The 16,808-nt window shown below is 44.9% G+C and overlaps 1 protein-coding gene across 1 annotated transcript in view; it reads left to right on the forward strand.

Moving 5' to 3' along the window:
- LOC120984808 (putative cation exchanger C521.04c) overlaps positions 1-16,808 on the forward strand; it is a 158,661-nt gene that overhangs the window by 88,690 nt on the left and 53,163 nt on the right. The window contains exons 11-13 of the mRNA XM_040413434.1: positions 3,719-3,860; positions 14,250-14,433; positions 14,582-14,681. Of these exons, the coding sequence (XP_040269368.1) occupies positions 3,719-3,860; positions 14,250-14,433; positions 14,582-14,681 (426 nt within the window). The remainder of the gene's footprint in view (positions 1-3,718; positions 3,861-14,249; positions 14,434-14,581; positions 14,682-16,808) is intronic.

The following is a 16,808-nucleotide window of genomic DNA, read 5'->3' on the forward strand; positions in this document are numbered from 1 at the left end:
TCTGCCGCTTTGCACGAGAACTTGTACAGCAGATCATGGAACAGAGCAATGAAAAAGTTGCAAAACAGTGGTGAACAGATGGAATTTTTTATTTTTTCAAATTTTTTCTTTTTCTTTTTTCTTCCCACAAGGGACAACGTGCTGCTGGGGCTACTTAAATTGAGCATGAAGATAGACATCACTTTTTTAAGGCGTTGTGTACATGTGGAATAGTTGCAGATTTTCCATGTAGAATCCACCTGAACGTTCAAAAGAAAAGTAAAATCCATAGGTTGCCCACAAAATTTTTTTCCTGTGCATTTTAAGATTCCCAGCATGCCTCGTGTGTGTTTGTTTTTTTTTGTTTTTTTTTATTACAAAGGATTACATTTTCAGGCCATGCCTAAAACACTTTGTTATTGTGGGGGAAAAAATTAAATAAAAAATCTATTTGAACAAAAGCTCCAGTCAGACAACAGGATGAACATGTGTCATTGCTGTATGTAGCACAATCTGACGGGTACTATTTTACAGTGATGAGACTTAATAGCTACAACCATTAATGCAACAGAATTAACCCTATTAAGCCAGGCATACATCCTGTTAGGGTTGATCTAGCTTAGTAAAACGATACCTTGCTGGTTTGTAGGTGCTGCTGTCTTGGAGAAATTTTACACTTTATGCAAATGAGACATTGGAGCACCAAGAGGCAGGCTAATGGGGTTTGAGCACCGCTCCAGCAATGCATCTGGTGCTCCAAACACTCTACCCTCCCCTTAGATTGACAGTGCTAGACTTCACTTCTATTGATGACTCCTTATGCGCACAGCGTGTGCGCCCCACGTTTGCCAAGCAGTGAAGATAATTAGTGTGAAACGCAGTTAACCCGGACATGGAGGCGCCATTAGCTTCATCTGCAGTCACCTCCACTTTCTGGTGTAATGACTTGGTGCTAGTGAACCAGTGCGCAGACGTAAAAAGTCAGTGCTAGATGTGAAGTTGGCACTGTCAATCTAAGGTGAGGGGGGGGGGGGGGCTACATCATCCCTACCAGGCTATATGCCTGTTTTCATAGGGTTGATCCTGGTGACTGAGCCTCTTTAAGCTCCTGTTCACCTCCATGGAAACTGATGGTGCATGCTCATGCCGTACTGTGGATGGTAATGGAGACTTGGGAACTCTTGGTCTTAGAAACAGTGGCTGTTCTAGATATTGTAACTCCCTCCTTACTTGCCTGCACGGCCTGTCTTAATGACAGTTCTTGCATTAACCCATCGCCGTGTGCAACTGTAGGTTTGAGTCCCTGATGCCGTCAGTACCCACCCTTTTCTATTGCTGACAGTATCGTGTACAGTTTGAGACTATTCGGGTACCTTCACAGGCTGCAGATTTTTGTTATCACTTTACACGACCAAAGTAGAGGGTTTGATCAAACCGATGCTATTATAGTGGGCTAAACCCTTTAATCCAATGAAAATTCACAATAGTGGGTTGCTAAATTAATACTTAACATTTATTAGTATCAAAAGTTAAAATGATAGGCCCTTAGTATATAGATAAAAAACTAGACTGAGTGCAATTAGGATACTACATACAACTCTCCGCTGGCAGATGCCAATCCAGAGAGAGGGGTATGGACCAAAAAATGAGAAGGGATAGATATAAAGATAGTTTGAGAAGAAAGGATGCGCAGTAAGAGGGACACACTGCTGGGTCGATAACCCTGGAGGTCCCTTACCCTGACTCCTCAACACTCTGTATAATCTATCACAGACCCTAGATGGCCCTGCCTAGACATGGACTGCCCAGCTTTGTCCGAAAGATAGAGTGTGGTCCCTGTAACTAGGGGAAAACAGTCTAGATGAGAGAAAGGAGGGCAGTGTAGACTGACAAACAAAACATGTAACGACCTATAATTAAGCAATTTGGCTGTAACTATAGGTATGATGCTCAGGAATCGATAAGTCCCAAGTAAATTAAATTCCATACGCGGAATGCCAAGGAGTGACACCCGCACCTCTCTGTGGACAGTCGGAGCACTATGACTGTACAGATAAGTACTCTGCTGACTGGGTGATCAAATATCAATGTTGCACAGTGCCTTTAGGCAAAGTACTCTGCTGACTGTGTGATTAAATATCATTTGTTGCACAGCGCTTCTTGGCACATTGTGTTGAACGGCCTATGATTACCTGCTGGGGTATGATACTACACCAGTAAAGCCGCTTCAACACTGGAGAGCCAGCTACTTTCAGCATCTCTTTGAGTGTAAACCAGGCTACATATATTGTCTTATATCTGGACTTTAGCTTTATTGGTGGTCTAATTGATACACTGCACTTCTCAAGTGACTATTTAACAGTTAGTCACTGGATATATTGTTTATGATTGATGAACTGAACTAGTGATCCTGGAACAGGTGGTCACTGGCTTGTTTTAGTCATTTGAACCGGAGTGACTCGAGACCCCTTTACTTGAATGTTTTTTGAGCCTGTGACCCTGCAATAGGTGGATACACAGGGGGTCTCTTGAGTCTTCTTTGGTAAAAAGACAAGATTTCTGTATACTACCCGTGTGGCTATATCTTTGATATTTGAGAGCTACCTTCTGCAGAACTTGATATAGCTGACTGAATGTGACATTTATAATTCAGCCAACTTAGTGACCGATACATCTAAAGGTTTTAGTCCCCTGAAGATTTGCTAACCTTCAAGGAAACGCGTCGGGACATTTTTCTAATTTACTTGGGACTTATCGATTCCTGAGCATCATACCTATAGTTACAGCCAAATTGCTTAATTATAGGTCGTTACATGTTTTGTTTGTCAGTCTACACTGCCCTCCTTTCTCTCATCTAGACTGTTTTCCCCTAGTTACAGGGACCACACTCTATCTTTCGGACAAAGCTGGGCAGTCCATGTCTAGGCAGGGCCATCTAGGGTCTGTGATAGATTATACAGAGTGTTGAGGAGTCAGGGTAAGGGACCTCCAGGGTTATCGACCCAGCAGTGTGTCCCTCTTACTGCGCATCCTTTCTTCTCAAACTATCTTTATCTATCCCTTCTCATTTTTTGGTCCATACCCCTCTCTCTGGATTGGCATCTGCCAGCGGAGAGTTGTATGTAGTATCCTAATTGCACTCAGTCTAGTTTTTTATCTATATACTAAGGGCCTATCATTTTAACTTTTGATACTAATAAATGTTAAGTATTAATTTAGCAACCCACTATTCTGCAGATTTTTGTTGCAGAATTTTCAGCGACTGAAAAATCACTTCCATTCTTTTGAATAAGTCGGCAAGCACATGGATTTCTGCATGCCCCACTAAGGTGAACGGAACTGAGAAATTTCTGCAACAAAATCCACAGCGTGTAAAGGCCCTTAATGCTGTCTTTTAGTTGATTCCTCCATTTTAGTGTTCAATTCATTTGAGATACTTATGTGCCAACTATGAATCTTTTTTTTGGTTTATCAAGCTGGTTCATATTGAATGCAAATATGTTCTGTTGGGCCAGTCTTGGTTTTTAGTATTGGGACATTTTCACCTACACACAACTGTTGCCTTAGGATTGGAACAGTTCTATCTTCTACAATCTGTGATCGTTACTGTCAAACAGAAAATAGGGCAAATGCATTCTGTCAAAATTAGAGACTTTAACCCATGCAAATTATTCACCCTTTCCTGTCATGACATGGCTTTCAACATTATGAAGCAAAGCCCCTTAGCTATCTCTTGCAGATCTCATAGTAATGGTGATTGTGTCGCTGATTCTTGGCTATGTGGACAGTCACAACTATTACACAAGCTCCCCTGTGAAGTTCACATTGTCTTTGCTCTCCATTATGCCACTGTCCTACTACATTGGAATGGCTATAGCGAGGTAAGTGGACTTTGCACCCCTTTGCTGGATGGCATGTGAAATAATTAATGCACCTTTTTTGAGGTGACAAAGTAATTGTCCTATACAGAAAATTAACAAGCCAATATGAAATCTTGGTAGATATCTAATGTGACATCTCATAAAATGTTTTTATAAATGAAATACACCTATAAAACATACATAAGGCTTAATAGGTGGAGCACAGTACTGCTAAGGCTGGAAACTAAACAGTGGATGGAGCAGGAAGTAGTGGCTGTGACTGTGTGCTGCAGCTCAGCTCCCATTCAAGCCAGGATTTGGGATTTCAGACCACCCTAAATACCCATTAGACAATGCAGCAAAATTGCAGCCAACTGATAAATATTATGAACGCAAAATACAAATGCAATAGCACTCTGCAACCAGCATTCTGCCCTGCCTCTATGCTGGATGAGGCATTGGTGTACATTTTGGCCAAAGCGTAATAAGCCACTCACCACGTCAAGGTCGCCTCTATAGAGTGCTGGTTGCAGAGTGCTATTGCATTTGTATTTTGCGTTTGTATCTGTATTTCGCCATAGCGATGTGCACCTGCATACAGGGTTGTGCTGACTGAATCACCCACATTTTTTCTTTGTGATAAATATTATGCTCTTATGGAATAGATCTAAAAAGTGGCTTCCACAAAAAGAAATCTGATGGTGAGCATTATTAATAATCAGGAACTGTCATCTAACGTTCAATCGAACAATTTAGTTTTCTTGCCCATATTCATTGGGGGACATAGGAACCGTGGGTATAGCTATGTCCTCTAGGAGGCGTTGACACTAGTAAAAGCTGTTAGCTCCTCCCCTGGCAGCTATACCCCCTAAAGCCTGGAGAGAGAGCTTTAGTTTTTTTTCTAGTGTCAATAGGAGGAAAGATCTCCCTGCTTTGCAGGGTAGCTCCTGAAGATTTTATTTTTATTTTTTATTTTCCTTTTTCAGATGGGAAACAGTGGTCGCCTCGCCTCCCTGTTCTTCCGGGGGAGCACGCCAGCGTTGGTCTGCCACGCTGCCTCCTCCCCCACAAGAAGACAAGGTGGACCAGGGCAGCCTCGCTTCCCTGCATCCCGCCAGCAGAATGGTCACCCATCCAAGCCCCTTTTCCAGCGTCCTGCCACTACGGTGCCAGTAGCTGAAGGGGTGACCCTGCTGGAGAAGAGGATTAAGATGTGGTGAGTACACAGGACTAGGTAAGTATGTTTAACCCTCTTGGGTTGTTCTCCCCCTCCCTTCCTCTTGGTGGCAAGTCTCAAACAGCACAGGGCTTCAGCATAGCCCAGCACCCCTGCAGCCATTCTCAGCACCCCTAAAGCATTCCATGAGGCCGGCATCTTAGTTTTACTTCACTCCCCTCTGGCACATATCACTCATTGTTGTCCCACGAGCTGAGACAACAGCACATAAGGGGTTAATGACTGCTGTCCAGGGAGGGAGAAGAGCGCATGGTCACACATGCAGAGAGGGGAGCGCAGCTCCCGCTCCCCGACAGGAGGTGAGACTGCACCTACCATTATCCACCACTTTCGGGAGCGGGCGCGTCGCTCCGGAGGGGGTTAACAGCCCTGCGTTCAGCTAGCACCGCATAGGTGCCCCGGCTGCAATCCGCGGGGTGGAGCCCCGTGCTGCTCTTGTCTGTAGTCCGACCGATGCAGGGGCTAGCAATGCCCTAATCGGCTATGTGCAGAGGCTTGGATCGCCATTTTGCGGCCTGCTGGGCTGCCAACTTTGTCCCCTGGTGGGGGGGGGGGGGGGGGGCACTCTGGTGCAAATTCTTCCGGCCCTACTCCCCCCCCCCCCTCCCCCCAGAAACATGCTGAGCTCCGCCCCCACTCCTTAAAATGGTCTTAACCCTTCACTGCCCAGCCACCTTTTTAGACTGGCATATCTGGGGATCTACTCCTAGTGCAAGGTTAGTAATGTGGAGGAATTTAACCCCTTCCTGCCTCTGGTGCACTTTTTTTTTTTTTTTTTTTTATAAAAAAAAATAAAAATAAAAAAAGTGCCAAACGGGTCCCCCTCCTCAGCCCTCACTAATGCAGTACCACCCTCTCTGTGTGGTACTACACTGGGCCCGTGTCCTATCTCGGATAAGGAGCACCACTCATGGTTCCCAATCCGCCCTCTGGGTCGTTTGGTTGATAATTTCCACCTGCTCAATCCAGTGAAGGACCTCTGAAGGATTCCAATCTGTCCCCCGGGGCCGTTTGATAATTCTCCACCTCTGCAATACAGTGAAGAACCTCTGGTATTACCAATCCACCCTCCTGGGTCGTTTGGTTGATAATTCCCCACCTGCGCAATCCAGCGGGGGAACCTCTGGAACTTCCCAATCCACCCTCTGGGGTAATTTGGTTGATAATTCTCTGCCGACACAATTCAATAAAGGACCTCTGACCTTCCCAATCCACCCTCCCGGGTCGTTTGGTTGATAAATATCCACCTATGCAATCCACCCTCCAGAGTCGTTTCATAATGCACCGGTGGACGGACCTCTAGAAGTTCCCATTCCACCCCCTGGGTAGTTTGGTTGATAAGTCCCCACCTGAGCAGTCCGCAACTGCCAGGGGCGAGATTCTGAGGGGTAGACCTACACGCATGCGGACCACAGCACATCTTTCTCCTCGACTATCTCTGCACCCCCACCCTTTCTCCCTGGGTCACGCTCAGACACACCCTCCCTCACAGGAGAGGGTCCGTCCGAGGGGGCGTTTGAATCACTGATTCAGACCCTCACATGAATCCGAAGCAATCTCCCAAGATTGTGTCTACAGTGGCCAGCAGTACTTGTCGTATGCATTACCCCCTTCCATAGGCGGAGTACTTGCACTACTTTGGGATACAGTACTTGCCTTATACATTGTCCCCTGACATAGGTGGACTAAGTATAGTAATACTGGTTTCAGTGCCGGACGTATACTGTCCCCCTTCTGTAGGTGGCGGAATTGCATCTCCATTGGGTTCAGTACCTGCCGTATGCATTAGCCCCGTCCATAGGTGGCGCGATGACATATATCACTGGTTACAATGTGTGCTGTATGCATTGCTCCCTTACTTAGGTGCAATAATTGCACTCCCACAGGGTACAGGACTCACCATATGCACTAGTTCTCGCCGTGGGCATTAACCCCCCTTCATAGGTGGAGTATTTTCCCTACCACCGGCTTAAGTACTTGCCATATGCATTCCACCTTCCATAGGTAGGGTAATTGCACCACCATTGGATACGGTCCCGACTGTCGTGCTCTCCTTCCATAGGCGGAGCGTTGCACATCACAGTGCTTCCTGTTGCATTACCCCTTTCCACAAGGATCCACTAGCGGGGGAATAACTAAACCTCTTCGGATGCTGCAATTCAACTGCGCCACAGCTCTAGGTGCCTTCGCTTATTTCTCAAGGGGGCATGGCACAGTCGGTACCCGCGGGGCCCGGTACTCTTACTCTAGTAGTATATGGGTGCCACCAGTGGATACGTTGGCTATTCCTTTGTATCCTTCTTTCTTTTGGTGCTGGCTTTGGGCATGATTATATCATCCTCTGCCTTTTCACGGGGTTACCTAGCATCATTTGTGTCCTAGAGACCTCCCATCTCCATGGGCCTCCATTGTTAGTCGGTCATGATATTGTCTGCATCGATACGTAGTCCGTACACAATTGCACATATATGGTGAGTTCGTTCCAGCGAGTAGAGTGTTTCACTGACTGTGTTCTCTATCCACCACTCCTTCTCTGGGAAAGTGGTTATGCGGGCACTCTGGTTTAGCTGCTACAGCGTGTTCTCCTCCATAGGTGCAGCTTTTCGCTAATACTTGAGTTCGTGGCCGCTGCAGTAGGACATCCTCCCCCCCCCCCCCCCCCCCATCTCAGGTAGGGGTCCTACCCTGGCGCTGGCTGGGCAGTTGCTCCTGTTCAACGCCCTTCCAGGTAGAGCCTTTAAGGTTAGCTCTACTTAACTGGGGCAGTATGGTACGTGGCTTCTACGGATAGTCAGGCCTCCCCCTCAGTTCTGCGCTGACTGGGCAAGCGCTAGCTACTACTGTGGAAGCAGTATTGCGTTACCACTACATACTTGGGTTCTTGCTGCACAGCTCTTTCGTCAGGTGGTGGACTCTTCTGGCACTGAATTCGGTGGCCTCTGCGGGTGGCCCCCTCCTCTGCTGGGGTATGGGGCTAGCAATGCAGTGTGACTCCCCTTGCCTGGCTTCCTCCTCAGGCAGAGTTTTTTGCACAGCCACTTATGGCACAGTCGGGATTGGCTACTTCTGTATAGTGCCGATCTCAGATGGGGAATGGGCTTAGACCTAGCCTATTCTTCTCCTATCTTTTTCCTCCTCTGGCTCATGGTTCATAGCCACCCCGCATGCCTTGGTAGTTCCTACGTTACTATCTTCCCTCATCTGCATTTGCACGGGGTATTCGTTTGGTGGCCTTCCATTTCCAGGCATGCTCCGGTCCCTACTGGTGGGCTGTGGCGCCCTCCACCTCCCTCCTTCTACAGGGATTCTTCCATTGGTCTGGGTGTGCTACGGTATCTACATTAAAGCTTCCTACCTTTCCCTCCGATCATGGCCAATAAATACCTGAAAGGTGTGTTTTTTTTTTTTGTTTTTTGTTTTTTTTTTACCTTCCTTGGTTTCACTCCTGACCCCCTTAAGGAGCCTGAAATACCTAGGATTCTAGATTTTCTACAAGCGGGCTTAGAAAAGAGGCTTAAAGGGAACCGGTCACCAGTTTTATGGTGTCCTAACTAAGGGCAACATAAATAAGTGAAGGGAGCCACTGGTGCTATATACTGGTCACAGCTGCAGTGTCACCGCACTCCCGTAAGGTGCTCAATCTATATGCACATACTAAAATAATACTAAGGACACCTCGCTAAACTCGCCTCACACAAAGCCCCTTTACTATTAACCTCAACTACGAAACCACAATTTTTTCCTGTGTCATACAAGCCTACCTTAGTCTAGCCACTGTGATCGCTGCACTGGAAGTTCCGGCGTGCTATACACGCAGTTGTAGGCGCTGATGCATGGGGTGCCTTCTGCGCAGGGGATCTGTGTCTCAGGTGAGCTGTTAGTACTGGGGTCTGCCCCGGCCGGTAGCAGAACTTCGAAAACAAGTTCCTTTGCGCGTGCTCACAGCTGAGCGGGTGACGTCACCACTTCAGAGCTACGGATTGCAGTTAGTCCCACAATACCATCCAACACGTTTCAAGGGAATTACGTCGCTCTTCGTCAGGGAATCAGTGGGATACTGCTGTAGCTCCTCTTATATACACATCATACCCCTGTATTAACCCATCCAGCGCTGCTGATTGTTTCTCATTCAAAGCCAAACAACTCAACTTCCGCATTTAAGCCTCTGGCCATTAAGGTGTCCATATTAAATATCCACTGCGTTTCTTTTCTTGATAAGTTTTTAATATAGTCTCCTCTTATTTCTTTTTTTTTTTTTTTTACTATTTCTAGCCCTACAAATGATCAATCTATTCTTCCATTATGTTTTTCCTTGAAATGTCTGGATAATGGGTGTCCCTCTGATTTGTTCCTTTATATTGTATATATGCTCACTTATGCGTTTTTTTTTGTTTTTTTTATATCTTTTTGTTCTCCCAATATAGATTTTTTTCACAGGGGCATTTTATGGCATAGATTACTCCCTGCTTATTACAGGTTATGTGATCTCTAATCATGTATTCATATGTGCCTTCTATATTCTTTATGGAGGTTTGTTGAATAGTACCCCCCCATTGTTTTTCTACAGCCCATACATTTTTTGCAAGGAAAAAAGCCCTTTTAATGAGTTTTTATTTATTGTTACACATTTACTTAGTGCCGCACATTTTTTTTGTTGGTGCTACTATGTTACCTATATTGGCTGCTTTTTTATATACAAAGGCCGGGGTTGTTGGTATCATACCCCCTATTATTTTGTCGTCTTTTAAAATGTCCCAATATTTCCTCACTATTTTCCTAAGCATATATGTCTGGGCATTATATGGGACAATTATAGGCGGGATTTTTTCATCGTTTTCCATTGTATTCTTATTACTTTTATTACCTGTTCCCTCTTTCTCTGCTACTTCTTCCAAAAGTGCTTTCCTATCAATCTGTTTAATCTCATTTTTTTGTTTTCTGAGCTTATCTACAGGGTGGGCCATTTATATGGATACACCTTAATAAAATGGGAATGGTTGGTGATATTAACTTCCTTTTTGTGGCACATTAGTATATGTGAGGGGGGGGAAACTTTTCAAGATTGGTGGTGACCATGGCGGCCATTTTGAATCCAACTTTTGTTTTTTCAATAGGAAGAGGGTCATGTGACACATCAAACTTATTGGGAATTTCACAAGAAAAACAATGGTGTGCTTGGGCTGTAGAAAAACAATGGGGGGTACTATTAAACAAACCTTCATAAAGAATATAGAAGGCACATATGAATACATGATTAGAGATCACATAACCTGTAATACGCAGGGAGTAATCTATGCCATAAAATGCCCCTGTGAAAAAAATTGTGAGCATATATACAATATAAGGAAGAAATCAGAGGGACACCCATTATCCAGACATTTCAAGGAAAAACATAATGGAAGAATAGAAGGATCATCATTTGTAGGGCTAGAAATAGTAAAAAAAAAAAAGAAATAAGAGGAGGAGACTATATTAAAAACTTATCAAGAAAAGAAACGCAGTGGATATTTAATATGGACACCTTAATGGCCAGAGGCTTAAATGCGGAAGTTGAGTTGTTTGGTTTTGAATGAGAAACAATCAGCAGCGCTGGATGGGTTAATACAGGGGTATGATGTGTATATAAGAGGAGCTACAGCAGTATCCCACTGATTCCCTGACGAAGAGCGACATAATTCCCTTGAAACGTGTTGGATGGTATTGTGGGACTAACTGCAATCCGTAGCTCTGAAGTGGTGACGTCACCCGCTCAGCTGTGAGCACGAGCGAAGGAACTTGTTTTGAAAGTTCTGCTTCCGGCCGGGGCAGACCCCAGTACTAACAGCTCACCTGAGACACAGATCCCCCTGCGCAGAAGGCACCCCATGCATCAGCGCCTACAACTGCGTGTATAGCACGCTGGACCACCGGAACTTCCAGTGCAGCGATCACAGTGCCTAGACTAAGGTAGGCTTGTATGACACAGGAAAAATCAACATAAATAAGTGACAGATTTTCTAAGCAAAATGCTAACATCTTGTATTGAAAAGCTCCAGCTCATAACGATGAATCCTGAATATTCATGAGCTCCTGGCTCTTCCTGCCTACCTGCTGCTGATTGACAGTTATTTTCCATATGAATCAGCAGCAGGTGGGCAGGGGAGTGGCTATAGCTCTGAATTAAAAAAAAAACGCTGGACTCACTGACATCATGCTGGACTCAAATCAGCTCATTAGCATGTGGCATCTTTGTGTGTATATTATGAGGTAACCATCTGTCACACCAGTAAGTGAATAAATATAAGGCACATTTTTAGTAGTTAATGATTGTATATAATTAGTTAAATTATAATCAAATATCCACAGGTTCCCTTTTAAGGCTTCCACCTTGAAAGTCCAGGTGGCAGCACTGAGTTATTTTTTTGACTGCAGGTTAGCTGATCACCCCTGGGTGAAGAGATTTTTGAATGCTGCCTCCAGAGCTCATCCCTCGTTGCGGCCCCTTACTCCTCCGTGGGACCTTAATTCAGTCCTTACTGCCCTATCCCAGCATCCTTTCAAGCCATTACAGGATTTCCGGTGTACGAAAACCCTTATCTTCGGAGGGTCCTCGCCAGGGATTGGCTGCCTCCAAGGTGGCGATTGCACGTTGGATTTGGTCTGCAAATGCTGAGGCATACCACGCCCGGAGCAGTGTTCTGCCCTTAGGTGTCATGGCTCACTCCGCCAGAGAGGTGGGCGCTTCTTGGGCTCGGAGAAATCGCACTTCGGCTGCACAGTTGTCTAAGGCGGCTACTGGTCCTCCTTACACACGTTCACAAAAATTTACCAGGTGCATACTTGTGCATCGGCTGCTGCCTTGGGCCGCATGGTCTTGCAGGGACGCTTGCTTCCATGGGTCTGTGTTTTTTTTCCTCCCTGTGGACTGCTTTTGGACGTCCCACGGTTCCTGTGTCCCCTAATGAATATGGGCGAGAAAAGGAGATTTTTGTATAACTTGCCACTAAAATCTTTCTCGCTCTTCATTGGGGGACACAACATCCACCCAGTATTGTTGTCGACCACAGTTGTGGCTGTTGCTGGTTAGAACCCCGTTGGGTCCTTTGACATGGTTGGTGTTCTTGGTTGGTTTGCTTCTCCTACTGCTTGTACACAAACTGAAGCGCTCTCTCTAGGCTGGAGGGGGTATAGCTGCCAGGGGAGGAGCTAACAGCTTTTTCTAGTGTCAACGCCTTCTAAAGGACATAGCTATACCCACGGCTCCTGTGTCCCCCAATGAAGAGCGAGAGAGATTTTACTGGTAAGTTATACAAAAATCTCCTCCTTTTTTGGTGTTTGTACTAGGGAGTCTTTCACCTAAAATGCTTTTATTCCATATGCTAATTCGCTTCTGAAGGTGTCCAGGGGCAGAGTTTATGCAGCTGTTCAAATCAAACCTCTCCCCTTTCACCCCTCTGGCCCGTCTTAGGCTCTTCAGATTCTATCCTCCCGTCACTGACAAATCCGGCGCCTGTGCCGTTCAACATAATCCTCGCGCCTGCGTACTCTATTAACCACTATGGGCAGAGGCAGCAGATCGTTTAACACTCATGCGCCGGCCTGTACATCCCGATCTTGCGGCAGTTTACTTCCGCCGGCTAGATCGGGAGGTACAGGCCAGCGCATGCGCATTATACGCTCTGCTGCCTCTGCCCATAGTGCTTAATGGAGTGCGCAGGCACGAGGATTATGTTGAACAGTGCAGGTGCTGGATTTGTCAATGACAGGAGGATGGAATCTGAAGAACCTAACCTAGGGTGGGCCAGAGGGGTTTGATTTGAACAGCGCTGTGGGGCCCGGGCACCGGCCGCATAAACGCCGCCCCTGGGCACCTTCAGAAGCTAATTGGCATATCGAATCTAAGCGTTAAGAGAAAATAGGCGATGGACAGCAATATGAAAGGTAAGATTATAATATGGGGAATGTAATGGATATCATGATGTTTGTGTTGTATAATGGTAATTTTAGGTGAGAGACTCCCTTTTAAAGGCACACTGTTGGCACAAATGAAACCCTCCCAGCCTAACATCCTTTCTAGTCATCTCTAGGTTCCTGTGTCTCTACCCCAGTTCTTGGGCCTCTTTCACACGGGCGTCACGTGTAAGGGCCGGATAGGATGCGGGTGCGTCATGGTAAAATGTGCGAGTGCAAAGCGTTTTAATGCGTTTTGCATGCACGTGAGAAAAATTGGCATGTTTGGTACCCGAACCCGGACTTCACAGATGTTCGGGTTTGGGTTAGGTGTTGTGTAGATTTTATTATTTTCCCTTATAACATGGTTATAAGGGAAAATAGCATTCTTAATACAGAATGCTAAGTAAATTAGGGGTGGAGGGGTTAAAAAAATAAACAAATTTAACTCACCCCATCCACTTGGTCGTGTAGAAGATCTCTTCTTTCTTCAGGACCTGGCTAAAGGACCTTTTTGATGTCCCTGCGCTCATCACATGGTCCATCATCAAAGGTCCTTTAGCCAGGTCCTGTAGAAAGAAGAGGACATCTGCTACACGACCATGTGGATGGGGTGAGTTAAATTTGTTTATTTTTTTTTAACCCCTCCACCCCTAATTTACTTAGCATTCTGTATTAAGAATGCTATTTTCCCTTATAACCATGTTATAAGGGAAAATAATAAAGATCGGGTCCCCATCCCGATCGTCACCTAGCAACCATGTGTGAAAATCGCACCGCATCTGCGATTTTCACGCAGCCCCATTCACTTCTATGGGGCCTGAGTTGCGTGAAAAAACGCAAAATATAGAGCACAAGTGATGCGTGAAAATCACCTCATGTGCACAGCCCCATAGAAATGAATGGGTCTGGATTCAGTGTGGGTGCAATGCGTTCACCTCACGCATTGCACCCGCACGGAAAACTCGCCTGTGTGAAAGAGGCCTTAGTTTCCGTTAATTAAACCATGGCCCAGTTTATGTCCACTATGTCTTAGCCTTCATTCTTGCTGTTGGGCTGGGATTTGTGGCTGTAATACTGCCATCTGAATGAGGCCTGAGCTTGTTATGTATATTGCTGCTAGGGGCCCTGTGGTTTTATATTTGTTTGTATGCTTCCTAGTTATAAATTGGTGCACAACGGTATTAGACTGTGCAGTGTTAACATGCATTTTGTTGTTCTTTTTTTCTTATGGAATACTGTAGTATCTCCGCCCAGAGTAACTTTGCATTGGGAGCGGTGGTGAATGCAACTTTTGGCTCCATTATTGAGTTGACCTTCTACATCACTGCACTGATAAAGGGGGAGAGAGAGAATGACAAGTGCTATGAGGAAGTGGTGAAGTCTGCCCTGACTGGCACATTGCTGGGGTGTGTCCTCTTCGTTCCTGTGAGTCCTCTGCAATAAAAATACTTGACCTTATGTGAAGCTAACTTTTCTTTCTTTCTTTTTTAGTAGTTTTGTAATCGGTTTAGAATGACTGCAATAAAGAACTCTTTACTATAAGCATTTTTAAATGGGCTGTGATTACTTATAGGGGTTGTGCATGGTGATTGGAGGAATAAAGCATCGGGAACAAAGATTTAATAGTCGATCGGCTGGTGTGGGCTCTGCTCTCCTCTTTATTTCTGTTGGAGGTAAGACCCTGGGAGTTCCCACCCATACATTGTTGTGTATGATGCTTTAATATTTAAAAGCACTGTGAATAAACCTTTGCATTTGACATAGAATGTCTCTAAGACTTGAGATGTGTTCATCACTAGTGGAACTAGTTGTGGTCACAAGTTCTGCTTATGAAAGCTTTGCTTTAGATTAATACTTTTTCGGCTAATGTATTCACAATGGTGATAAACATTGCAGATGATAAAGCTAAAGGTGAAATAATACTAAACCACTGTGGTTACCACTGTAAATGTCTGATAAGTAGGAGTCCTGTGACCGCTGCTTAGAGGGTAGAAGGGTATTCTTTCCATGGATTTGTGCAGCTCTCTCGATTTGTCTATTTGACCATCACTTCTCAGTTTTTGTTTTTTTTGTCACTCATTTTTATTGGTTATTAATTAAATAATACAATACAGATATTTGTATACAATGACAAAGATCCTGTCAGTCTATCCATCAAATTGACCACAAGATACTGGATCCATCACTATAGTAACCTCGAATCAGCGTAATATAAGTTACATAGACAGAAACTTGATGTTATGATACAGAACAATACAAAAATAATTAATAACTACTTAACATCTTACCAACCTCCCCAACCCCCCCCCCCCCTCCGCGTTACCCTGAAGAGAGATAATTACACCTTATTAATCGTACCTCCAAAAAGGCCATGTCAATGGAAACTAATACTAAAGTGAGCACGCAATCTTCACTAGTACATTGCTTGAGCTAAGGTAAATGGCCCAGTAGGACAGTTGTCCTCTTAGGTAATCCCTTGTCAGTGCTAATGAAGCTAAGTTCCCGGTTTCTAGCCAGCCCTTCCATATTGACAGGAATTTGTTTGGACATTTTCTCTTAACATAGACCCCTCTTTCAAAGCGTAAAACTGTATTCAACCTATTTAAATATTCCTGTCGGGTGCATTACCCCATATTCAATGCTTAGGCTACTTTCACACTTGCGGCAGAGAGATCCGGCAAGCAGTTCCGTCTCCGGAACTGCCTGCCGGATCAGGCAAAATGTATGCTAACTGATGGCATTAGTAAGACTGATCAGGATCCTGATCAGTCGAAAAAATGCATTGAAATGCCGGATCCGTCTTTCTGGTGTCATCCGGCAAAAACGGATCCGGCATTTATTTTTTCACCTTTTTTTCAGTCTGCGCATGCGCATACCGGAAGGACGGATCCGGCATTCCGGTATTCTGAATGCCGGATCCGGCACTAATACACTCCTATGGGAAAAAATGCCGGATCCGGCATTCAGGCAAGTCTTCAGTTTTTTTAGCCGGAGATAAAACCGTAGCATGCTACGGTTTTCTCTTTTGCCTGATCAGTCAAAACGACTGAACTGAAGACATCCTGATGCAAACTGAACGGATTACTCTCCATTCAGAATGCATGGGGACATACCTGATCAGTTCTTTTCCGGTATAGGGCCCCTGTGACGGAACTCTATGCCTGAAAAGAAAAACGCAAGTGTGAAAGTAGCCTTAGTAATTAAAACACTCGCCTGGAACAACATTATGTGAATACATAGAGATTTTTTATCATCTATTCTTGGAAAATTCAGTATATCTCTTCCCAAGATTTTCCCAATTTTTCGCAATACCAAACCATGTGAAGCAGTGCTGCTTCTGTGGCTCCACAACGAGGGCATATGGAGTCCGGTCGTACACCTATTTTAAATAGAAGTTTGGGGGTTCTATACACTCTCTGTTTAGCAAGTATAGCTGAGACAGTCTCTGAGATTCGTTCAGTGTAAGACTAGTAGTTAAAGCCAGAATGTCATTCCATTGTTCTTGAGATATTGTCCCAACATCCTCTTTCCATTTTCCCTTTACCATCAAGGGGGTTGAGGGGAGATTGGCGTAAATTATAAATTTATATAGTCGGGATATCAGGCCTTTGGCAGACCTAGCCTCTAGTAATTGTTTCATCACGGAAGGTGAGGCGGCAATTACTATATCCTTTGGAAATTGAGTTTTGATATGCATGCTTTAATTGAAGGAATTGGAAGAAAGCCGTTTTGGGTAGGCCAAACGCTTCCTGAAGCTGGGTAAAAGATTTAAACACTCCATGTGATTGAATTTGGCCCAG

Source organism: Bufo bufo, chromosome 1 (genome assembly GCF_905171765.1).
Source record: "Bufo bufo chromosome 1, aBufBuf1.1, whole genome shotgun sequence".
Taxonomy (NCBI): domain Eukaryota; kingdom Metazoa; phylum Chordata; class Amphibia; order Anura; family Bufonidae; genus Bufo; species Bufo bufo.